The sequence below is a fragment of the Geotrypetes seraphini genome, chromosome 2 (assembly GCF_902459505.1).
Source record: "Geotrypetes seraphini chromosome 2, aGeoSer1.1, whole genome shotgun sequence".
Lineage (NCBI taxonomy): Eukaryota > Metazoa > Chordata > Amphibia > Gymnophiona > Dermophiidae > Geotrypetes > Geotrypetes seraphini.
The window spans coordinates 379885512-379911929 of NC_047085.1; the positions used below are offsets into that span (position 1 = coordinate 379885512).

Below are 26418 nucleotides of genomic sequence, written 5' to 3' on the forward strand. Positions count from 1 at the left end.
ACTGCGTGATCCACACCAACACGGGTTCACCCGGGGTAGATCCTGCCAATCTAATCTGATTAGCTTTTTTGACTGGGTTACCAGACAACTGGACGCCGGAGAGTCACTGGACGTGGTATACTTGGACTTCAGTAAAGCATTTGATAGCGTCCCTCATCGAAGATTACTGAACAAGCTGAAATCGATGGGATTAGGAGACATTCTAACTACATGGGTTGGGGATTGGCTGAGCGGTAGACTTCAGAAGGTGGTGGTAAACGGTATCCCATCCAAAGCATCGGACGTGATCAGTGGAGTGCCGCAGGGATCGGTCCTGGGTCTGATTCTATTCAATTTATTCATAAGAGATATGACAAAAGGACTTAGAGGAAGGGTATCACTGTTCGCCGACGATGCCAAACTTTGTAACGTAGTAGGCAGTGGCTTATCACCTGATAATATGACACACGACCTACTGCTGCTGGAACAATGGTCAAAAACTTGGCAGCTAGGCTTCAACGCTAAAAAAATGCAAGATAATGCACTTGGGCAGGAGAAACCCACGGAGAACTTATGTACTAAATGGTGAGACCTTGGTTAGAACTATGGCGGAACGCGATCTAGGAGTAATCATTAGCGAGGATTGCCAATCAAGTGGAGAAGGCTTCCTCCAGGGCAAGACAAATGATGGGGTGTATCCGTAGAGGTTTCGTCAGCAGGAGACCTGAGGTTATGATGCCGTTGTACAGAGCCATGGTGAGGCCTCACTTGGAGTACTGTGTTCAGTTTTGGAGCCCACACTACCGAAAGGACGTGCTGAGGATCGAGTCGGTTCAGCGAACGGCCACCAGGATTGTCATGGGGCTCAAGGATCTCACGTATGAAGAAAGACTAAAGAAGTTGCGGCTGTACTCACTTGAGGAAAGAAGAGAACGGGGAGATATGATTGAAACGTATAAGTACATGGGACCCTCAACCACCAGAGGGCATCCGCTGAAAATCAGGGGAGGGAAGTTTCATGGCGATCCCAGGAAGTACTTCTTCACCGAAAGAGTGGTGGATCATTGGAACAGACTCCCACCCCAGGTGATAAAGGCCAGCAGCGTAACGGATTTTAAGAAAAAATGGGATACTCACGTGGGATCTTTAAGGGAGTAAATTCAGGGGGGGGATACTTGGAATGGGCAGACTTGGTGGGCTATAGCCCTTTTCTACCGCTTTTTCTATGTTTCTATGTAATCCTAGTTTATACATTTAGGACCTCTTTTACAAAGCCGCGCTAGCGGCAATAGCCCCGAAGCCCTTTAAATCTCTATGGGCTTCGGGGCCATTAGCACAGCACAGCCGCTAGCGCGGCTTTGTAAAAGAGGCCATTAGGGCCTTATATTATAACAGACACCTCTGTTATATGCCCAAAAAGGTGCTCATTTGATACTTATTTTATAAAAGCAGCACAGGCTTTTAGCTGCCTTTTTAAAATAGGCTCCCAGAGTCAGCCCTAAATGCACAAAACCCAATACCCAAATTTTGTGTGTACTGTATACTTGATGTACATAGATGTGTATTTTATACTGTATACTGTGTGTGTACATCACAATTCCACATCTACCCAAATTATGCCCTTGGGAGTGTCTACATGCAAATCACCTAAAAGTAGGTGCACACTTTTTACAGGTATTTACTTACAGTTGTACCTTTTCTGAATGTAAAACAAGATTTACTAGTGGAAAAAGCTTTATAAAATTTCCCCCTTAAACAGAAAATCCTTTTATGCTGGAAGGAAGGCTGTCCTAGGCACTCCCTTCAATTCCTGACTTTGCATCCTGCCAGAGTTCAAGTACTCATCTATCAAAGGCAACAGACACACCAAAAACGTTCAAGCTTGCCCCTGTAGAATCCGCACCCTAAGACATCTAACAGGAGATCTCTTCTTGCATTCGTTAAAATTCCAGACTACACAGGTATAACACCCCATATCATTACTTTAGGAAATGGGGGCAAGGGAGTATAAAGGCATACCTGTGGGCCAGTAACCTGAAAGGTATCTTCTGCATGCATGCAAGTTATTTCAAGTGGTTCTGTTCCTGAAACATGTCTCAACAATCGACAAACCTGGAAAAAAGATGAATATGCTGTCTCAGAAAAAAGAGAGAGAAAAATACTACATAAATAAAATCAAGACAACCTGAGTAAAAAAAAAAAATCAAGAACAACATTTATTTTATTACAAGAGAGAAAAAAAAATTAAAAAACAAGGCACATACAGTAAGTATGGTGCATCAACCTAACCAGAAAATAAGCCATCCTTAGTCTACACATCACATATACAGTACTCCCCCAAAATTTGCGGGGGTTCCGTTCCAGGAACCCCTACGAACTTCAAAAAACCACGAATGTGTTTTTTTGCCTGTCAAAAGGCAGGGGAGACAGGAGAGGGCAGCTGGAGCGCCGGTGAGTAAAAAAAATCACTCGCGGACTGCTCAGTCAGTGTAGCCCAACTTTACTACAGGAAGAGGCGGTAGGAGCAGACCACGAACGAGTGAGTCCGCGATTCGCGAACTGCGAATTCGTGGGGGAACGATATAAAGTCTCAAAACAATAAGAATGGAGAGACTGACAATTTTTTATATAGTTAAAACAACACAATGAACAAGTTATGACTGCAGGGGCCCCCAACCCAATATGCAGCACAGTCCCTTCTAATTCTTGTGTGTTTTGCAGGTTATCCAAGAGTGGCCAGTTTGCTCCTGTGTGGGAAGCCTTGCAGTATACTGGGACAAAGGAACCTGGAAGTTAGCCAAGGGCTGACTTGGGTGGGTGACTTTAAAATAGACTGCCTTAATTGTGTGGCAGATACAAGAATAAATGGAGCACATGAGCATAAATAGAAACATAATGGCAGATAAAGGCCAAATGGCCCATCCAGTCTGCCCATTCACAGTAACCATTATCTCTTCCTCTCTCTAAGACAGTGGTCTCAAACTCGCGGCTTGCCAGGTACTATTTTGAGGCCCTCGGTATGTTTATCATAATCACAAAAGTAAAATAAAAGTGTTTCTTGATATGTCTCTTTAGCTATAAATTACTATATTATTATTAAGACTTAGCCAAAAGAAAAGATTTATAAACTATAAAGAGCTTTACCTCATGCAAAACTGTCATTTCTTTAATAAGACATTAACTATTTTTTCCTGAGGCCCTCCAAGTACCTACAAATCCAAAATGTGCCCCTGCAAAGGGTTTGAGTTTGAGACCACTGCTCTAAGATATGCTTGGGGTGTGAGTGAGGCAGGGAGAAGTTATTTTTATTTTTAGTATTTATATGCAACTTATAACCTAAGTGGTTTACATTCAGGTACTCAAGTATTTTTCCCAGTCTGTCCCAGTGGGCTCACACTCTATCTAATGCACCTAGGGCAATGGGGGATTAAGTGACTTGCTCAGGGTCACAAGGACCAACTCCATCCTGCTTATATCTTTTTCAAAGTGCAGTTTCACTAGAGACTTATACTTATACTAGAGACTTTTTCTTGCTGGGCATTCCTCTCTCTATGCAGCCTTCTGGCTTTTGTGTTGCCTTTTCAATCTGTTTGGCTACCTTAAGATCATCAGATATTATAACTCCCAGGTTCTGCTCTTCTTTTGTGAACACTTCCTCAGTCCCTTACTGGCTCTACTCAAGTTTTTGTAGCCCAAATGCACGACCATGTATTTTTTTAAGCATCAAATCTTACCTACCAAAACTAGTCCATTTTTCAAGCTAGATCCTTCCTTATATTTTTTTACATCAGCAGGGGGGGGTCTATCCTATTGCAAATGGTGCCAAATCCTATTGCCCATCTGCAAAAAGGCAAACCTTACCAGACAGAACCTTCCACATTATCACTCACAGAATGCTGAAAAGAGCCAGACCAAGAAATGATACTTGTAGCATATCACAAGTTATTTCTCTTTCCTGAGTGAACTCCGTTTACCACTATCCTTTGTCACTGATGCATACCGGAAACCTCCTGTCATATTTTTGGTGTGAGGACATGCTAGAAGCATCGTCTCTTGAAACCACATATAAAACCTGTATATATTTGATCCTCTAGCAAAGAGTTTTACAAGAGATTTTTACTACATATTTTCATTACAGGGATAACCTCCCTGGTCTAGTTTCCCAGCTACCACATACTGAGCCCCTTGTTTATCAGTTCTACAAAGTATAACAAGGTACAACCTGATGAGAATATAGAAACATGATGGCAGATAAAGGTCAAATGGCCCATCCAGTCTGCCCATCCGCAGCATCCATTATCCCCTTCTCTTTCTATGAGATCCCACGCTTTGTTGAATTCAGACACAATCTTTGTCTCCACCTCTACTGGAAGACTATTCCAAGTATCTACCACCCTTTTAGTAAAAATGTATTTCCTTATACTCCTGAGCCCATCATCTCTTAACTTCATCCCTTGCCCTCTCACTCTGGAGTTTCCTTTCAAATGAAAGAAACTTGCCTCATGCGTGTTCAGCCACGTAGGTATTTATGATTCAACAATTTTTATCAAAAACTGCACCTTGAGCATGACAAATATAGAAGCAAGGCAGTAAGCATTAAACACGAAAACAAAAACCAATCTATGTGTATGTGTAGGTTTATTGGCTTTTATAGACCACTATTTGATACATCATCATAGTGGTTTACATGATACTAAACAAAAAAAAAAGAACTCCATAATCAATAGGAAAGTAAAATACAAAGAAGAAAATAAATTACAAAGTAAATTCTAATTAAAATAGAAAATAACATTATAAAACTTAAAATACAATTATAAAAAGCAACTGTAAATCTTCAAATCTCTCCTCCAACATTCGTACCAATATACTAAATATCCCCTGATTGAAAAAGCAATTAAGAGTAATCATTGCTAGCTAAACATGATAGCAAAGTCCTTGCTAAGAGTTAGAAAAAACCCCAAGAATGCAATATCATTAATACAGAGCAAACACTACCAAATCCCCCCTTCCCATTATGACCGCCCTTCCCTCCCCAACCTCACAACAACCTTTCCTGAGCTCTAACCCCCAAACCACCCAAATCTTGGTCCACCCAAAACACAAAATCTGAAATATGTGGATGGAGGAAAAAGAACCAAGCCAACAGTGGATGCAATTACAGCATATTCAAAGTCTGGCTGCGCAATCTATGTGAAAGGGAATTTAAGTAGGGGTCTCAAATGCCCAAAAAGTGCTTCTTCCATTTATAGGTGCCCTTGGCATCTCTTGCTTCCCAGCCCATCAATTAATGGAGACTTATTCTCCACCCCTAATAAGAGGGAGAGTGGTCCAAGGTCCATTCTTTTAGGATGGCCTTTTGTCCCAAGATGCTCAGTTTCCTGACCCAAAGTCTAGGCCCCCCCTCCCCTGAATCCCGCTTGATCTCAACAGACCCAACAGAAGAGCCTCCGGGGAGACTGCCAATCTCTGACCCAATATCCGCATAAAATATACTCTAGCCCACTTCCAAAAGGCTTGAACAGCCAGACAGAGCCAAAAGGCATAAAAAAAAAATTGCCCTCCTCCAGATTATACTTCAAACAATGCTGTGACTGCAGATGCTCCATCTTGTGCATCTGAGAGGATGTGATAGAGGTCCTGTGAACACTCATAAAGCACATTCTCTTAACAGAGCACTGCATGGATCCCTACAAATGCAGGCTTTTCCTAATTATGACAGGGATAGCTATGCAAATGATAACCCACAATTGGAAAAATTGCGACTGCCTCAACTTTCCGTTTTTGTGGGCCAGTTTATGTTTAGGTTACAAATACGAAAAGATGAATGCTGATATGTTAAGGCATAGCAAATTATTTAAATTGGTTTGGGGCCCGTTGACAACCTTTGTTACTTCAACATAGTTGTCTTTGTTTAAATTTTTTGCTTATTTTTATACATATCCAGGCAGGGGAGGGTGGGTGGGTGGGGGGGGGGGCATTTTTCTGGTTCATTTCTTTTTTAGTTCAAATATTTTATTATATTTTCAATAAACAGTAAACAATACATTAACAGTAAGATCAAGCTTCCATAAAGTAATGCATCGAGATATACCTGATTTGAGAAATAAATTCCGGGTTCAGGCATAGCATTACAAAACTAAGAGGAAAATAAGAAAGGAAACTAACATAATAAGTGAATCATTATAAGAGAGAGAGAAAGAAGAAAGAGAAGAAAGAAAGAATGACTGCTTGGTAAGTGTTCATATGCATGAAAAATGGATTACATATCTTATAGGAAATAGCATCACATCAATCAGAACAATAGTCCAATAATGGTTGCCATATATTTTGCGTTTTGTGCAGTGATCCTTTTCGTTCAGCAGCAGCCAGTTCAAATTTAGCAATAAGGCATACCTGATTCCACCACGCCGAATAAGACAGTGCAGGCGAGTTTTTCCAGTTAGCCAAAATCTGTTTAATGGTAATAGCTATCAGAGCTTTGAGCAGTTTGGCCTGAGGTTCAACTAAAGGAGTCAAGTCCATAAGGGCCATATATAACAATAGCCAATGTAATGGGTTCCGATATGTGTAGTATAGCACTAGTAGTAAGCCAAATTTGAGACCAAAAATGTTGAATGACGGTGCACCGAAAAATCATATGTTCCAGAGTCCCATGAAAGGCATGGCAGGACCAGCATCTGCCATTCGATGAATCAGTCTGGTGTGCAATCTTAGCAAGTTTTATTGGGGTCCAATAAGCCTTGTGGAGGAGGAAGAAAAGTGATTGAGTGATAGCTGAGGAAGCAAGCACCGAGTGAGACATTTTCCAAACCATATTCCATTCAGATAATTCCAGTTCCAATCCAGTGTCTCTACTCCACAAAGAGTAAAGAGTTGCAAGTGAGAAAGTATAATGCTTCCTCATGATTTTATACCATTGCGAGGATTCATGTCTATTGTGAGAGAATAGATCACATAAAGTTAAGAGTTGGGGAGGCTCCTCAATGACTGGTCTTTGTTTTAAATGTGCTGTAACGACCGATTTCAGTTGTATCCATTTAAAGAAATGCGATTTTGGTAGTTGATAAGTGTCAGCCATTTGTTGAAACGGTATCCACTGTGAGTTCGAGTAAAGATGACATAGCCGGGTTATTCCTTTGGATTGCCACAATGAATTGTGCACCGGTGCATTTTGAATACGAACTTTTTGATTTCCCCATAATGGAAAGTGTGTGGTTTCATGCCATCTCGGAGTAAGCATGGCATCTATATGTCGAAGAGCAGTACGTGTAGAAGCAAGGATGGGATGCGCTAACAAGAGATCCACATGACCAAGGAAAGATAGGTCATCCAAAGATGTGATATTGGCTATTGAACGTTCCAACTGTAGCCAGAGGGGTTCTGGAGTGTCAGTCTTGGTGCAGATCCATCGGGAGCCTTGACGAAGTAAGAAGGCAAGGTGATAATTTTTGAAATTAGGAAAGTTGACTCCACCGGCCTCCTTGGAATTTCTAAGTTTGTTCAGACTTATTCGCGGTGGTTTGTTATTCCATAGGAATGCTGTAAGGATTTTGTCAATCTTGTGATAGAATGCAGGTTTCATCAAAACAGGTATCATGCTTAATGTATAATTTATAACAGGGGAGATCATCATTTTAATTGTGTCCAGTCTGCCCCACCATGATAAATTCAGCGGGGACCATTTGGAGGTTAGGAGACGGACTGAATCAAGAATGTGAGTAGCATTGAGGTCCAATGTCACTTCTAAATCATGTGTAAAGTATAGTCCAAGATATTTCAGTTTAGTAGGCGCCCATAGTAATCCAAGGTCTGTAATGAAGTGGCCTACCTCTGGGCAGTTCAATAGCATTACCTCCGATTTAGAAATGTTGAGTTTGTATCCCGAGTGAATGGAGTAAGATGACAGCACTTGAAGTAAAGAAGAGATGGACTCCGGCGTGATGTATAGTAGGATGTCATCCGAATATGCTGAAAGTTTGATGTTTACTCCCCCATATGTGAATCCACGTATGTGAGGTGAGGTACGAATTGCAATCAAAAGGGGTTCCAGGGCTATGTTAAAGAGTAAGGGGGATAACGGACAACCTTGTCGTGTTCCCCTGCTAGGTTTGAAAGGTGAAGAAAAATACTGATTAGCATATATCTTATTAGTCGGAGCAGAGTACAATACCTTTACCATATTAATAAATTTAGGAGACATGACAAACCACGACATTACCTGGAAAAGATATGACCATTCGACACGATCGAATGCTTTTTCTGCATCCAATCCAACAGCAACTAAGGGGTAATCTAGAGAGTTAGCAAGGGATATCACATGAGCAAATGTTCTTGTATTGTCACTGGAAAGGCGATTAGCCATAAATCCGGTTTGATCAGTGTTAATCAATTTGGGTAATATGTGTTGTAGTCTGTTCGCTAATATTTTAGCATATATCTTAGCATCTGAATTGATTAAAGATAGAGGTCTATAATTGTGAACTTTAAGCGGGTCTTTATTTGGTTTGGGAAGTACTATAGTTGTCGCCTCTGTGAAAGACCCCCTTATGTCTCCAGAGGTCAGTAAGTATTGGAAGAATTCCAAAAGATATGGGGAAAGCCATTTTCGGAACACCTGAAAAAATTCAGATGGTAGGCCATCAGGGCCAGGTGCCTTTCCAGTGGCATATGGTCTAACGCCTCACCAATTTCTTCTATAGTAATATCAGATTCTAGACCAATATTGTCAGGTTCGGATAGTGTATTGTGTACAAGATCTTTAAGAAATGGGATTGAAGTGCATTCCTGTTGGAGTTCGGATGTATATAAGACTGAATAATAGTCATGAAAATGTGAAAGAATTTCAGTGGGGTCAGTAACTAGAGAGTCATCATTAGTAGAGATGGCAGGGATGTTAATCTTATTACGCTTTCCCTTTAGGTATGAAGCAAGATGTTGGCCACATTTATTTCCATCCGAATAGTATTTGGCTGTATTCATAAAAACTTGTGAAGCAGCTATTTTGCTAAGGCAGGTATCCCCGACAACATGGATTTACTAAGGGGAGATCCTGCCAATCCAACCTGATCAGCTTCTTTGACTGGGTAACGGGGAAGCTGGATATTGGGGAGTCTCTGGACATCGTGTACCTGGACTTTAGCAAAGCATTCGATAGCGTACCACACCGCAGGTTACTGAGCAAGATGAGTTCTATAGGATTAGGTAACACATTGACGAAATGGGTTGGGAGCTGGCTTGGAGGTAGGCTCCAAAGGGTGGTGGTGAACGGCACCCCCTCCGAAATGACGGAGGTGATTAGTGGAGTACCAAAGGGCTCAGTCTTGGGCCCAATCCTATTCAACATCTTTATAAGAGACTTGGCAGAAGGGCTTCGAGGTAAAATAACATTATTCGCTGATGACGCCAAACTGAGTAATGTAGTGGGCAAATGCACAACAGACGAAGATTCAGTGCCCAACAACATGATGCACGACCTACTCCTACTGGAGCGATGGTCTAGGACATGGCAACTCAACTTCAATGCCAAAAAATGCAAAGTTATGCACCTGGGCAGCCAGAATCCATGCAAGTCTTATACCCTTAATGGAGAGATCCTAGCAAAAACGGTAGCAGAACGAGACTTGGGGGTAATCGTCAGTGAGGACATGAAGTCTGCCAATCAAGTGGAGCAGGCTTCGTCCAAGGCAAGACAAATCATGGGCTGCATACGAAGGGGTTTCGTCAGTCGTAAGGTGGAAATCATTATGCCATTGTATAGATCCATGGTGAGGCCCCACCTGGAATACTGTGTGCAATTCTGGAGGCCGCATTATCGCAAGGATGTGCCGAGACTGGAGTCGGTGCAAAGAATGGCCACCCAGATGGTCTCGGGACTCAAGGATCTACCATACGAAAAACGGCTTGACAAATTACAGCTATACTCGCTCGAGGAGCGCAGAGAGAGGGGGGACATGATCGAGACGTTCAAGTATCTTACGGGCCGCATCGAGGCGGAGGAAGATATCTTCTTTTTCAAGGGTCCCACGACAACAAGAGGGCATCCGTTGAAAATCAGGGGCGGGAAACTACGAGGTGACACCAGGAAATTCTTTTTCACTGAAAGAGTGGTTGATCGCTGGAATAGTCTTCCACTACAGGTGATTGAGGCCAGCAGCGTGCCTGATTTTAAGGCCAAATGGGATCGGCACATGGGATCTATTCACAGGGCAAAGGTAGGGGAAGGACATTAAGGTGGGCAGACTAGATGGGCCATGGGCCCTTATCTGCCATCTATTTCTATGTTTCTATGTTTCTATGTATTATATTGAAATTTAGTATGTTGTAGTTTTTTCAATGTCTGTATATCACTAGGGTTCGTTTGATGAATTGTTTTTAGGGTTTTCAGTTCAGATTCATACTTGTCTATTTCCTGTTTGGAGCTCTTCTTTAAATAAGCAGTGTAGGAGATTATGACTCCTCTGAGATATGCTTTGAAAGCATCCCAAGTGGAAATCCAATTACAGTCTTGGGATGAATTCAAAGAGAAATAGTCCTGGATTGCAGTTGAGATACGCTCGCAGAAATTCTTATCTTGTAACAGAGAAGAATTCAATCTCCAAGCTCTATATGGGGACGGAGGGGGGACATTGTCTAAAGATAGAAGAACAGCAGCATGATCAGATACACAAATCGGCTTAATATCAGAGTGTAGAATGGATTTGACCATGGATGGGGATATTATGAAATAATCAATCCTCGAGTAAGAGGAATGGGGAGCAGAGAAAAATGTGTAGTCTCTTTCCTCCATATGCGTTATGCGCCATGGATCAATTAAACAAAATTGGGTCATGATATCCTGTAGGAGTAGCCACGTTTTTGATTGTTTATGTCTATATATGGATTTTCTATCCTTGGTAGGGTCAATTATCAGGTTAAAGTCCCTACCTACGATAAAAGGAATGGTTTGATAACTATTAAGTAGTTCTGCTAGCGAGGTGAAAAAAGAGCAATCATCCGTGTTCGGACCATAGATATTTAGGAAAAAGTATTCTTGGTTGTTTATACTTAGTTTTGTGGAAACCCATCTACCTTGATTATCAGTGGTTTGTGAAAGAATCTTTATATAATTAAGGTTCTTAACAAATGTGAGTACCCCATTCTTCTTGTCTATCGCAGGGGAGAATATAGGCGGGTGCGCTCCAGAGAGGGACAATTTTGCAGAGGATGTAGCATCTAAATGAGTTTCCTGGAGAAATATTACATCTGTAGATAGAGAGGAGATATAATTCAGGATTTTTTTTAGATTTGATGGGATTGTTCAACCCTTTAACATTCAATGTGATACATGTAAAAGGCACTGTGTATTAAGAAATACATTATGACATATGTATTTTTCACAGGCATGTATAGCAAGATGCAGAAATATTTCAAAGTCTAAAGACAGAGAAGGAAATAGCCAAGCAGTCATTAGGTGAAAGAAAATGAAAAGTATAAAAGCTATGTAACCTAATGAAGAAGAACAGTAACCACGGGTCAGTGAGCCAGGTGGCACCTTACAGCAGCACCGTCCAGCGGAATCATATGAACAATCAATATAAGCCTCTGCAAGTGACAGGCAGGATAACAAACCATTAGTTTAACATGATGAACAATATGACATACATTAGTGTACCTGGGAGTGAAACAGGTACTAACCAAATATAGAGGCAGACATAATTACAGGCAAAAGTAAATCAGGTACAATCAATTGTACTCGGACTCAAAGTCTCTAGATACTCAGCCAGTTCATTTGGGTTGGTAAAGTCTTTTGTAGTATTATTATACGTTACCCGTAGGCGGGCAGGATACATCATGCCAAAACGCACTCCCAGTTGCTTTAATTTGGGACGATATTCCAGAAGCTGTTTTCTGAGTTTAGCAGTTTGCTTTCCCAGGTCTGGCACGAAAAGGAGGGTATTGCCCTCAAATTTAACTGGCGCTTTAGCACGTGCTTGTTGCATGATCGCCATTACTTGAGGATATCTAAGGAGACGCACTACCGTGGGCCGCGGGTATTGCCCGGATTGATTGGTAAGCGCATTAGACGGAACTCGATGCGCTCTATCAATTTCGAGCGGTAGGTCAAAATTAAGATCAAGTATTTTTGGCAGTGTAGCAAGGAGGAAATCAGACATGTTACGCCCTTCACGGGATTCTGGGATCCCAAGAATTCTAAAGTTGTTCCTCCTCGAGCGATTACTAAAATCTTCAATCTGAGATTCCAGTTGTGCAATGCGCTTCGATTGACGAAGTAAGTCTTTAATGTTATTTTCAGCAACAGACATCCTAGTGTCTGTTGCCTGTACCTTTATTTTTAGCGCCTCCAGGTCCTTTTTGAAAACGGCGATTTCTTCTTTGATTTCTTCGTTGTCCGCTTTCACTTCCGTTCGCATGGCTCGTATTTCCTCGAGGATGGTTTGAGACGAGGCCTCGTCGATCTTGGACGCTGACGCCTTCTGCGGCGAAACAGGGTCGGTATTTCGTCTTTTGCCAGGCTTATTGGAAGTCATCCTGATTTGCGTGTCTGCCTGCACAGAATTTATTGATTTTTAACAGCGTTTTCGGCAGAGGGGATCGATTTTTTCAGCGATTCCGCGGGAGCTGCGCCGCTACACGTCCACCATGAATCGCGCTCACTAGCGCCCCCCCCCCCCCCTCTGGTTCATTTCTTGATTAAATTGTAGGATGGGAGGGAGGGATATTTATTTTCTGCATTGTTATTAATGGAATTTAAGTGCTTATTTTGTTTTTAATGTCTGTATAATTCATGGCACTGTATTAGCTTTGAAAATTAATAAAGATTTTTTAAAAAACCCAAAAAAACAGAGCACTGCAGACTTCAATGGGAACACGTTTAATACTTGCATAAATATTCCAAATAGACACCAGGCCTCCCAAGTTGTGTCCCCATCTGTGGTGCAATAGGGAAAAGTCCTGAGGAGTTGCAGAAAGATTTAAACCCTTATGGGTACTTGAAATGGATATTTTCCCCAGCCACATAGATATTTAAACATCTCTATCACATCTTCCCTCTCCCGCCTTTCCTCTAAAGTATACATATTGAGATCTTTAAGTTTGTCGTTGTACGCCTTATGAGGTAGACCATCAACCATTTTAGTTGCTTTCCTCTGGACCGACTCCATCCTTTTTATAGATGTGGTCTCCAGAATTGTATACAATATTCTAAATGAGGTCTCACCAGAGTCATATGCAGGGACATCAATACCTCCTTTTACCTACTGGCCATTCCTCTCCTGATGCACTCTACCATCCTTCTAGCTTTTGCCATCGCCTTGTCAACTGTTTGGTTACCTTAAGATCATCACATACTATCAAGCCCAAGTTTTGCTCCTCTTTCGTGCACAAAAGTTCTTCACCCCTTAAACTGTACCATTCCCTCAGGTTTCTGCAGACCAAATGGACGACCTTGTATTTCTTAGTATTAAATCTTAGCTGCCAAATTTCAGACCATTCCTCAAGCTTCACTAGATACTTCCTCAATCACTGGTTCTTACATTTTTCTATATTTCTGCATGTTCTGATTGGCTAGAGAAACAACCTGCCTCCTAGGGACTAAGTACTGTAATCTTTATTGTAAGTTCTAGTTAGTCAAGGAGACTCTTCATTAGGATGTCACTGTAGCAACTCTATTTTATGTTGCCTGCAACAAAATCAGCAGAAAGTGTTAGTACTTTTCTGGCAGTGTGTTCATAGCCTCAGGACTGTAATGGTATCTGCGGCCTGTCTTGCTCCAGAATTCTCCAGGAGTAGAACCAAGAGATGAAAAGCCCTCTTCCACACCCGTTTTCAGCAACTCCTGTTAATTGTTCTGATGATTTACCTGCAAAACAGCTGGCTCCATCTTTATGCATGGGATTATTTCTGATTTATCTGAGTTCCTGCTTGTGGTGATTCCCATCTGCTGCTAATAAAGTATGATTTACATTCCCTGGGGGTAGAAGTGGGAATGTTTGCTCACCGTATACAAGGAATATAACAAATTCTCTGTGGCCCTATCTGGCTTGTTTGTGGCCCCAGACGTTGTGAGTTTAAATTAGTCACTTTCTACTCAACCAGTTTCAAATTCAGTCAGTTACTTTAGTGTCCATACTAACGTCACTTAATTTATTTATGTCATCTGTGGACCTATGTCAAAGACTTTGCACTCTCCTCTGTTCACCCAGTTAAAGAAATTAATCAGATTTGTCTGACAAGACCTACGTCTAGAAAAATAAAACCATGATGTCTCAGATCATGCAATCCATTGGATTCTAGAAACTTTTCTCCAGTTCTCTGAGATCACTCCTAACTCTAAAGAAGCAGACTTCAGAGGCACCAGAACTTCCCTAAGTTCCTTCAGTATCTTCAGATGTATCCCATTACACCTGAATGAAGAAATTGGGCTTCATACTTTGTTCAAAGCCTCCTGCAAATGCTCAAGAGAAGAGTCCTTCATACTTTAGATTGTAAACAGGTTCTCACCTCCTGCTTAAAAAGATCTGTGTCACCGGGAAAATTCACTTAACTGTTCATTTGATCCAAATAGGACTGGTATGCCAGCTGCAAAAAAGAACTCTAGCAAAGCAGCTGGCTTCCTGTATACACTTCTGCTAAGAACAAGTGGTTATGCCTCTCAGGTCCATGATCAAGTCTCATCAAATCAGAGCTACTATATTCACAGTGACCCTCCTGAAGTTGACTCAATGAATACCATCTGTAAAGTAGCTACATAGTCTACTCCTCATACTTTCAACAGCTTATTATTGTTTGGACAGTGCCTCAGTTAACTCGACTGTGTGGGCTGTTTTAAGGACACAGACAATACATTGCTGAGCTGCCTTACATTTGGAAGTCACCCAATTGTGTGCGAGACTACTGCTAGTCAGTGGAAAAGGCAAACTTGCTCACCTGTAACAGGTGTTTTCTATAGAGAGGATTGTTAAGGCATACGGGCCCCAATGCTCAAAAGCTTTCCTTGGCAGAAAGAGTCATTAAAACACTCTTACTGGCATGGAAAGATGTCCTGCCGATGCACAAAAGGGTTCGCTGTGGCTGCTACCGATCGTCATAGCAGCCAGCGAGAATCTTATGCTAATGCATTGCAAGGAGCTCATTAGTATTCTAATGAGCACGCTGTGTAATACACAGCAGGGAAAGCAGTTGTTTCTCGTGCAAACTTTAACATTAGGTTCTGAACTGTCGTAGCCTTACTTTCTTGTCAGTGCCTGAGTGTTGATTGTCTCAGGCACCAATAGGAAAGAAAAGCTATATGATAGCTCAGACCTAGCTGCAGGCTTAGCTGAATTGAGATTTCCCCTCCCAGTTCCTGCTTTGGAGCCAGCAAGGGAATCCCTTAGCAGCTGAGTATTTTTTTTAATGGGCACAGCTATTGTGCAGGCACAACACACACACAAGAGCTGCACCTATTTAAAAAAACAAAAAACGCTCCTTACCCCCTCACCCCTATCGAGCCCCCACCCCAAAAAACACCAGGCTGCCCCAACCCCCCCCCCCCAAACACAGCCATATGGTCTGGGAGCACTGGGACCCCCTCTCCCCCAACAACTCTGTACCTTTTAGATGAAAATTGGCAGGAGGGATGCCTACTCCCTCCTGCCAGCTGACCCGTCTCTTCAAAATGGATGGCTTTCCCCTTCCCGGTGCATCCTGGAATGCACTGGGAAGGGCCTAAGGGCCTGATTAGCTCAGGTGTCTAACGCCCCTACCCTGGGGGGGTACTTCAGGCAGGCGGGAGTAGGCATCCCTCTAGCTGATTTGAAAAAAAGGTATGAGGATGTGGGGGGTGTCCCAGGCCAGTAGGGGGCTCGGTGGGAAGGGGGACACAACAAATGCACCCATTACAAAAAAAAAAGAGCTGGTTCAGCTGTTTGTGGTTGGGGAATCTCCATCAACTGAGTCGGCAGGATTCCCTGAAGCCACCAATTGACAGCTTCGGGGAGTCCTGCAGGTTCAGTTGATCAGGGATTTCCCTGCCATGATCAGCTGAACCGGCATCAGCAGCATGTCAAGCGCCAGGCACAGCTCCTCCCCCTTTTACCGGGGCTGCTCCGTAGGAATAACATGCATATAATCTACATGCTATTCGTGCTGCACATCACCCGACACTGAAAAATGGCTCCTGCCATATTAATTTTTACCATGGCATCAGAGAATTGTGCATCGGGGTCTGAATCCTTCCAATCTCCCTGAGAACTGTCTTAATGTTTTGAGCTTTGGGACTAATTGAGTAACTGGGAGACCACCGCCTGCAGGAAAGGCTGTGTATGCACAGAACGTCACACTATATTTCTGAGCTCTGGGAGAGCAGTTCTGTCCCAGCATTGCTGGAAAACATCACTCCACTTGTGTGCCTTACCGATCCTGCTGAATATGTTATATCCTATTATAGGTGAGCAACATTGCTTTCTATGCATCTAACACCATTTCCGTTAAGAGTCTCCAAAGAAAGGTGGGAACCAAAGTGGTAACAAAATTCAGCTAAGAGGAAATGGGAAACCGTTACCAGAATAAAGCCTGAGACACATGGCACTGAAGTAGGAAAAGAAAATATACAGATAAGTTTTTCTATAGAGGTAGTTTTATAAAGTATGGGGCTCATAATCGAAAGAGAAAAACGTCCAAAAACCGGCCTAAGTCAGCACTTGGACGAACATTTCTCACAAATGTCCAAGCACCGAAAATAAAAACGGGTTTTGGACGTATTTCTAAACGACCTAGGCCTTCATAGTGCCGCTCAACGTCCAAAGCTAAATGGGGTGTTTCGAGAGGCGTGTCGAGGGTGGGAATTGGGAAGGACGTGGGGTGGCTTAGACTTAGTCGTACAGCATGTATAACCAAAAGTTATACAGCCCAGGATCGATGGAACTTGGACATTGTGACTTAGGCCAGGTAAAACATGGTCTAAGTAAACCCACCTAAACTCACCAGATAAGCATTGCAAACACATAACACAGACCCCCCCCCCCCACTACCCCAGTGATCACCAACCCCCCTACCCCCATAAAAATTGTATTCACAACTTTACATTTCAGCCTCCAGACCATCATCACCTGGCTGCCTGGCATAGGAAAGCCTAGTCGTCCAGCCCAGAGGCAGCTTAAGTCATCTTGGGGGTGGGTTAGGATAGAGAGGAGGACCCATGCCCATAAGCCCCTGTAATCACTGCATTGATACTTAAACATGTGCACTGCCCTATACACCCCCAAAACCCTTTTTTACTGGCATATAAGTGGCTCCTGCAGCCATAAGGGCTATTGGGGTGGTAGATAAGTGGGTCTAGCGGATTCTGGAGGTGGTTTGGGGGGCTCACTGTCACCTATAAGGGAGCTGTAGTGAGAAGAAGCCATGGCACCCTTTTTGTGAAGTTCACAGCAGTGCCCTGTAAGGTACCCCACTATTTAGGTGGCATGTCTGGGTGTTCAGTCCATCACTTTGCAGACCCCTCCCACATCCAACAGGGCTTGTTCTAGGCGTTTTGGACTTGGACAGAAAGTTGGACGGAAATGTGATATAAAGATGGACGATTTAGTGGCTTGGACGACCAGATCGGCAGGACGTATAATTAGACGATTTTCGAAAGTAAAAAAAGTTGGACATATCTTTCGAAAATGTGTCTTTGACTCTTTTTAACTTTGGATGACTTGCGATGGACGTAAGCGGACTTAGACGTCCCTTTCGATTATGCTCCTCCACGTGTTTTTTACCTGGCAAACATGTCTTAAACTGCATGGATGTTTATGCATGTACATTGGCTGACAACAGTATGGGTACTTTTATATGGACTGCATGTAGGCATTCTTCAGGGCTGTAGATATATAGTTCAGTGGTTCTTAAACCTGTCCCGGGGAACCCCCAGCCAGTCAGGTTTTCAAGATATTCCTAATAAATATGCATGAGGCAGATTTGCATATAATAAAGGTGACGGACAGATTTAAGAATCACTGGTATAGTTTATAAAATACATATATACATGCATAGCAGTATATACAGATAGTTTCACCTGCCTCTGAACAGATATTAATCAGCGCAAGAACATTTGTGCTTGGAAGCAGGTGTAAATATTACTTTATGTAAGAAAATTACTTTATGTAAGAAAATCTGTATTTTATGCAGCTCTGCCTCTGGAAGTGCCTAAGCCCATTTATTGTCAGTGCACCTACCTATAAGCTTTACATATAGAAAAGTCTTTTTAAAAAGACCTCTACGCTGTAACATTTAATTGCAGGGTGTGGGAGAGATTTTTTTAAATAAAATTTTAACTGCTCATGAATGAGCTAGGAGGAGAAAATGCTTTCAACCCACCCCACCCTTCTCATCACAGAAAGTTGGCAGGGCCCCCCTCTTGAAAATCATCTCCTTTCTGCTTTCTCAAAAGCAAGCCTAGAGACTCACCTCCACCAGCTGCTCCTTCTGTTCGGACAATTTGCATGCATACTCTGCAACTGCTTCCAAATTCCCTTCTACACCAGCAATTTTCAGCGCCTTCAGGACTATGTGGTCCATGTGACACTTCAGCAGGTCTGCGACAAGCGCCGTGGCCGCACTATGAAGCTGCAGCAAAATGACAGTGCACTCATTTCTACCAAACAGCCGATCAATACATGAGCAAATCACACATCATAAAACATACAAATGATATAAACAGCCTGACATGCATTTTGTTTTAGACTCACACTTCATTAACAAAGCTGCTATTATTATACATTGAGAAATAAGAGAAGCCAGACTGTAATTAAGAGCCCTATTTTGAGTGGAAAAGCCTGTAATCACTAAGGCTTAAAACCACGTTTAAGGATTTATATTCTGCTTTGGAGTTTACAATAGTTTATAATTTGAAAACAACTTCCAGTGCAGCTGGCATCTCCCACTGCTGAAAGCCAGAGGGGGCTTCCTGTCATCATGAATTAAATTGGCATAGGCAGACTGCTGGTGGAACATTAAATGCAAGCTCAGTCTGGCTATATGCCACAATCACCTTTTTTTTCCATTACTTCTTATTATCCATGTAACTTGATACGCCTTCATCTTGGTGCATAAAAAACAGTAAATGAATATTACAAAATCAGGTTATATCACACTGAGCAATGATGTAGATACAATCAGAAAGTGATTTTCCAAATCTCCAAGGTGAAAACTGTGCAGATATGCCACACACGAGTGCACCAAATACTTTCTTGCTTTATCTTTCCCATGTGAGATGACCTATGTTTGTCTCATGAGTCAGAACCCCAGGCTATCATATTTATATCCTGTTTTCCTCCGGCAAGCTGAAATAGATTTTGAGCAGGCGTGGCACAGAATCCAATCCAAGCATTTTAACTGCAAAAAGCCAGGTGTATTGAAGTGTTTTTTTGTGTCTAGTAAGGGACAAAGCAGAGCCGCAGAAGTGCTTTATTTAGTTCTTCTGTAATAAGCCAGTGAATGTGCTAGTTGGCATCAGCTACCTAACTCTAATAATAAACAGGCAGGTTCTCTTATTCCATTTTCATTTGTTGTGGATTAAATGCATGACATTCCCCTGTTGTAGTTTCAGTTAGGGTACATAGAATTTCAAAGGCTTTGCATGAGCTTTATTTTCTTAGACAACAAAATATTGCAGTGAATTTGTACCTACTTCTACTCCTTCCCTTGTCACTGATGTCTGACAGAGACAGGGTGGGAGGAGAAAGAGAGAGAGAGAGAGAGAAACATAGAAACATGATGGCAGATAAAGGCCAAATGGCCCACCCAATCTGCCCATCTACAGTAACCATTATCTCTTCCTCTCTCTGAGAGATCCCACGTACCTATCCCAGCCCTTTTGAATTCAGACACAGTCTCTGTCTCCACCACCTCTTCTGGGAGACTGTTCCACGCATCTACCACCCTTTTTGTAAAAAAGTGTTTCCTCAGATTACTCCGGAGCCTGTCACCTCTTAACTTCATCCTATGCCCTCTCATTACAGAGTTTCCTTTCAAATGAGAGATTCGACTCATGCGCATGTTTGTATGTGTGTTGCTCTTCTATGGACTTTCTCCAACATTTCTATACACTTCTTTTCAATTTACTATTCCAGCACTTCTTTTATACAGTAAGAGGGGCATAATCAAAAGAAACGTCTAAGTCCGTTTTGGAAGTGCAAATCATTTGCATGCAAACTCCAACTCAAAAGCGATTGAGTCGGGGCAGACCCTCACAGTAGTGAAAGGAGAAGCAAAATATCTGTGCCATGGGGAAAAAATAATAAAAAGACAGGCAGACCTGTCAAAAAACTGGCAAATCTGTCGGTAACACAGGGGGTGAGTTGGTTGTTACAATGGGGTCTTATTTAAATGATAAAAATAATGGATGAATTGAAGTGGCCTTTTAACTAACAAAAGAGAAGGTAGACACTGATGTGCAAAAAAACTCTTAAAAGAGGCATTTTATAAATTATCCTTTATACCCCCCTTTTTCTCCGATAAATGATATTTTGTGGGTTGGATAACTTAGAAAGTGATCCGTTTGTTGTTGTTTGATTTTCGGTAACACAGTCACCGACAGGTCTGCAGCAGTCGGGTTTGATAATCGTAAAACCCAATTCAAAATAGCCAAGCAATTGTTAGTGAATCAATCGCTTGGCTATTTTGCATGGGAGGATCGGATGGAAGCTGTGAATGATCGGGACAGAGGTTAGTGAATCGGGTCGTAGGGAAATTGGGTTGCAAAGGGGTCGCAAACCGATCTGCTTAGTTTGCTTAGTGAATCTAGCCCTTAGTGGAGTGGAGCGGAGCAGTAGCTTAATGGTTTGAGCAGTGGGCTGGGAACAGCGATGTTCAGTTCAAATCTCACCACTTCTCCATGAGATCTTGGGAAAGGCACTGAAACTACAATTGCCTCACATATAAACTTAGGGGGGAGAGGAAGGTATTTGGGATTGCTAAAGGTATTTATCTATAATACTGCAATAATATATGCATATGCAGTGTAATAGTTATGTGAGGAAGGGAGGGAGAAAAGGATTGGTAATATATTAATTTTGTGTATTTTAACTGCGTTATGTATAATGCTCATGTTTAATATAGTTGTATTGCACTCTCAAAATTTGAAAATCAATAAAGAATTAAACAATAAACTTAGGGGGTCCTTTTACTAAGCTGTGGTAAGTACTAACACACGTTTACCACAAAAGATAAACTGCAGTTCCGCCGCGGCACGCTTAGACATCTTGTCATAGTTTTCTGCATATGAGCGTGCTGCCCAGGCACAAAAAAAACTAAAATGTATTTTTTAGCGCTGAGGATGTGTTTGGGAGGTGGGAAGAGGGCGAAAGTATACTAAATCGGTTAGTGTGTGAGCATTGTCATGCGCTGATTAGCGCAGGATTAACAAGTGAACTCTTACCACTTATCAAATAGGTGGCAGTAAGGGCTCGCACGTTAATGAATAAATTAGCATGCAGTCATGATTGGAAAACTAGAAAAATCTGCCTTTAACCAGCAGCATTAAAAGTGGCCTCAACAGGTGGGAAAGGCCCAAGTTGGGGCTAACGCAGGCCATTTTTCAGTACCGCTTGGTAAAAGGGCCCCTGTGATTGTAAACCCTCTGGGGGACAGGGAAAATACCTTTTGTTCTTGAATGTAACACAGTAAATGATGGCAGATAAAACACCTGCATGGTTTATCCAGTCTGCTCAACAGTCTCATTCATTATCAAGCCAATGTTGAACCTACAGTATATTATTATACTTCCATCAAACTAATAACAAAGACAAAAAAATTTGATCATGTAACACCACTTCTCAAGAACGCTCATTGGCTTCCAGTATCCCATAGAATAACATATAAACTAAGCCTACTCACTTTTAAAGCAATGTTTTTTAAAACACCTGCATTTATTTTTAAAACACTAATCCCTTACTCCACAAATAGAATATTGCGATCCAACGAACAGCATTTATTAACAATTCCATCTCTCAAAATCATTAATACTAGAAGACAATTTATTTTCTCTGTCACTGCTCCACAAATTTGGAATTCCCTGCCAATTTACTTAAGAAAAGAACATGATATCGATAAATTCAAGATTAACTTAAAAACATTCCTTTTTAAAGATGCTTTTGATTAACAAGTTTTTCCCTTGAATTCAATAATGCTGTTTTTCGACAATTCTTTTGAACTCCCATCCTTATGTTTTTCCCGACCTTCTTTTCTATTATAAATTGTAGTTCATTTCCCCTTTTCCTCTTTACTCATGTTTGTTAGTTCGTATATAGTTCTTTTTATTTTAATGGTTATATATTAATTAATGTTTTATTTTTAATTTTAAAATTGTAATTTTATTTTAAAATTGTAATTTAAATATTTTCTTTTATGTATGTACATCGCTTTGAAGCAAGATTAAGCGATTAATCAAAAATTTTAATAAACTTGAAACTTGAAACTATTACATTTTATTTGCTAAGTTCCGCTACAAGATATCTTCCTTTTCCCCCAAGATATGCAAGACCTGTACTCAGACGATATTTGCTCCTGACCCATCATTTCCATTTTCAGGGCTCGGACCATAAAAAAGTCTGCCTTTCACTGACCCTAGGTCCCATCTACTGACGTGCTGTCAAAACTTATTCCAGCCCATCCTGATCTGTCTTGCCATATATGGGACACAGACCGTAGAAGTCCATCTGGCATGGGCTTTACTTCTCTATGCATAAATTCATGATTAAATTGTCTTTCTTTGACATTTCTGAGACACAGACCATAACAGTCTACCCGGTACCATCCTTAGGTTCCAATTTCTGGAGTTGCTGTTGAAGCCCACTCCAGTCTATATAAGCCTTCTTTTCATTTGCGGTACACAGACCATAAAAGTCTGCCCAGCACTGTCCTCACATTCCATATTACTGGAATTTGCGTCAGAGCCCTTTCTAGCTCACCCTAAACCAAAATTGAGCTGTAACTGAAAGAAATTATGAGATAAATTCAATCCCAGTGCTGAATGGAATGGGGTCTTTATTGCACTAGGATAATAATTAGGACATATATTACAACATTTTATATATACAATGGAACCTTGGTTTATGAGCATAATTCATTCCAGAAGCATGCTCATAAACCAAATTGCTCGTATATCAAAGCGAGTTTCCCCATAGGAAGTAAGGGAAACTCGCTTGATTGGTTCCAGCTCCCCCTCCCAACGAGGCCACTGGCACTGCTCCATCCCCCCTCCCCTGCTCAAATCGGCATCACTCCTCTCCGCAAACGCCCCACCACAGAGAACCGGCATTGCAACCCCCCCCGCTCGAACTGGCATCGCTCTCACCCGCGAATGCCCCCCCCCCCCGAGAACCGGCATGGGCCCCCCCCCCCGTGCTGGAAGCAGCATCCCCCCCTTACCCCATCTGGTTGGGTGGGCGGGAGATGCCGCTTCCAGCGGGAGGGGGGAAGGTGCGATGCCGGTTCTTGGGGGCATTCGTGGGCGAGGGGAGCGATGCCGGTTCCAGCAGGGGGGAGGTGCTTGCAAATCGAGTCAGCTATAGTGATGCCTTTGATGGAGGTAGACTGTCTGATGACTGATAATAGGGGTTCTCTTGCCAAATTAAATAACAGTGGGGACATGGGGCACCAATGTCTAGTGCCTCTATGGAGAGTAAATGGGGCTGAGGATTCAGCTTATCAACAGGGTTATTATACAATAGTGAAATCATATGAACAAAGGGCTGAGGGAGGCCAAATTGAGTTAGTACACAAAAGAGATACCTCCACTCTACCTTGTCAAAAGCCTTTTTAGCATCAAGAGAAGCAACTAATAAAGATTGGCTAGTTGACAAGGCAGAGTGGAGTATGCGGCACAGCAACCTAGTGTTATCTGCTCCATACCTTCCTTTTAAGAAACCCACCTCATCTCTATGAATCAGAGAGGGCATTATATTTTCCAATCTATGAACAAGTATTTTAGCAAATATCTTATAGTCTAGGTTTAATTTTTCACCAATTAAACATCTCTATTCGGTTTTGGAAGCACAATATTTGCTTCATGAAAATGGTGCAAATGATCTGGAAAGGTGATGAGATTTTGATAGTAGTCTAATAGGTGTGGAGTCAGGAGGGATGAAAATGATTTGTAGAACTCAGATAGGAGTCCATCCAGACCAGGTGCTTTTGCAGACGCCATGGATGAGATAACCTTGGAGATTTCAACGGAAGATAAAGGTTGCTGCAGGGCTTGTTGCTGAGCTTCGGACACCAATGGCAGGTCTATCGAGTGAAGAAAATCCAAAATATATTGGTCCGAGGATAGGGATTCAGATGTTTATAGAGTCTCATAAAAGTTACGAAATTCCTCCAAAATATCCCATGTGGTGGTGTGTAAGTTCCCCAAAGAGGATTTAATATGGGCCACGCGATGCTTTGTTCGTTGCCCTTTCAAGAACTTGGCCAGCAAGTGACCAGACTTATTAGAGCAGGGGTGCCCACACTTTTTGGGCTTGCGAGCTACTTTTAAAATGACCAAGTCAAAATGATCTACCAATAATAAAATTTAAAAAACACAAAGCACACTGAAAGGCAGAGAAAATGTTATCATTCATATTCCGGGGTTTTTTCAAAGAGATCAAGGCAGATGACTCTATGCAATGTCACCTCAGTAACAACCATACAAAATTAGAAAAATATACCCCCTTCCTTTTTACTAAACCGCGATAGCAGTTTTTAGTGCAGAGAGCTGCGCTGAATGCCCGCGCTGCTCTCGATGCTCATAGGCTCCCTGCGCTAAAAACCGCTAATGCAGTTTAATAAAAGGGAGCCATAGTGCAAAATATAGACAGCAGATATAAATTCTCAAAATGGACCCATTTTGATCACTAAATTGAAAATAAAATCATTTTTCCTACCTTTGTTGTCTGGTGATTTCATGAGTCTCTGGCTGCACTTTCTCCTTCTGACTGTGCATCCAATATTTCTTCCCTTCTTTCAGCCTCCTGTATGATTCCTCTCCTCCAGACCTCATTCTCTCACCCAACTTTTTCTTTCTTTCTCCCTGCCGCTTCTTTCTTTCTGTCTCCCTGCCTCCCTTTCTTCCTCTCTCTCTCCATGCCCCCTTTCTTTCTGTCTTCCTGTTCCCCCTTTCTTTCTATTTCCCTTCTTTCTTTGTCTCTCTGCCCCCCTTCTTTCTGTCTCCCTGCCTGCCCCCTTTCTTTCTTTCTGCCCTCCCCTAAGCCACTAGGTTTGCCGCCGCCATTGGGGAAGAGGCTCCCAAGCCACTAGGTTTGCCGCCACAGCCACAGCCATCGGGGAACAGGCCCCCAAGCCACCATCGCCCCAAGCTCTCCCTGCAGAAGCGTCGGACCGACCAGCATTCCGCTCCCCGACGTCAATGCTGACGTCGGAGAGGAAGATTCGGGCCAGCCAGGCAGCGATTGGCTGGCCCAGAACTTCCTCTCCGATGTCAGAATTGACGTCAGGAAGCGGAATGCTGGTCAGTCCAACGCTTCTGCAGGGAGTGTTTGGGGCGGCGGTGGGGGACATCGGGGAGAGGAAGGCTGATAGGCCCGGAAGATTGGGACAGGCTCCGTGATCGACTTGCATTGCCTTCCCGATTTACCGGTTGATTGCGATCGACGTATTGGGCACCCCTGTATTAGAGGATGCATAATATGTAGTAGATTGGTGGAACAAAGAGACAGAAACAAGATTACTAAAGATTTTGTTTTATTGAAACTTGAGATGTTGCAAATTTTTATACAATACAGGATCATACTTATTATATAATTGAGTTTCTTGATGATGAATGTCTGCCTCTAATTGTAGAAGATCATTCTTTCGTTGTTTGAGATGGAAAGCTGAGTAACTAATCGATTCTCCATGCAACCATGATTTATATGCTTCCCACATGATGGAATATTTGGTAACTGAGTGAAGATTGGTGGAGAAAAAAGATTTTGATTTGTTGGTGATATGAGTGATGAAATCTTCATCTTGAAGTAGCAGATTATTCATTCTCCAGAATTGAGGGGTGGTGTTCCTGGACCAGTTAATGGAGTATTAAATGGCTGCATGACCAGAAATGGTGATGTCATGTATCTTTGCGGAGGTGACAATGTTCAAGATGTCTTTAGAACTCAAAATATAATCGATCCTAGAGTAGGTTTTATGTGGTGCAGAGTAGAAAGTAAAATCTTTCGTGGTGGGATGAAAGATTCTCTAAATGTCAGACCAACCATATGTGTTCATCATGTTCGATAAGGAGGATCGAATTCAGAGCTTGGCTGGACAGCAGGATGAAGATCTATCAATGAATGGGTCCAAAGGGAAGTTGAAGTCTCCTGCAAGGATGGTATTCGATGACATAGAGGATTTGCAAACTGTGTGAAAAGTTTGGAAAAAGAGTGGAACTGTACTATCGCCCACCAGGACAACCGGAAGCAAACGACCAGGACCTGGAGG

At 42.2% G+C, this 26418-nt stretch overlaps 1 protein-coding gene across 2 annotated transcripts in view; it reads right to left on the reverse strand.

Annotated features, from left to right (window-relative positions):
• The window catches only part of CTNNAL1 (catenin alpha like 1), a 520895-nt gene that overhangs the window by 90660 nt on the left and 403817 nt on the right, over positions 1-26418 (reverse strand). For both annotated transcript variants that reach the window (XM_033930656.1, XM_033930655.1), the window contains 2 exons: positions 18409-18567; positions 1999-2091 (listed from right to left, as the gene is read on the reverse strand). In XM_033930656.1, coding sequence (XP_033786547.1) covers positions 1999-2091; positions 18409-18567 — 252 coding nt within the window. The remainder of the gene's footprint in view (positions 1-1998; positions 2092-18408; positions 18568-26418) is intronic.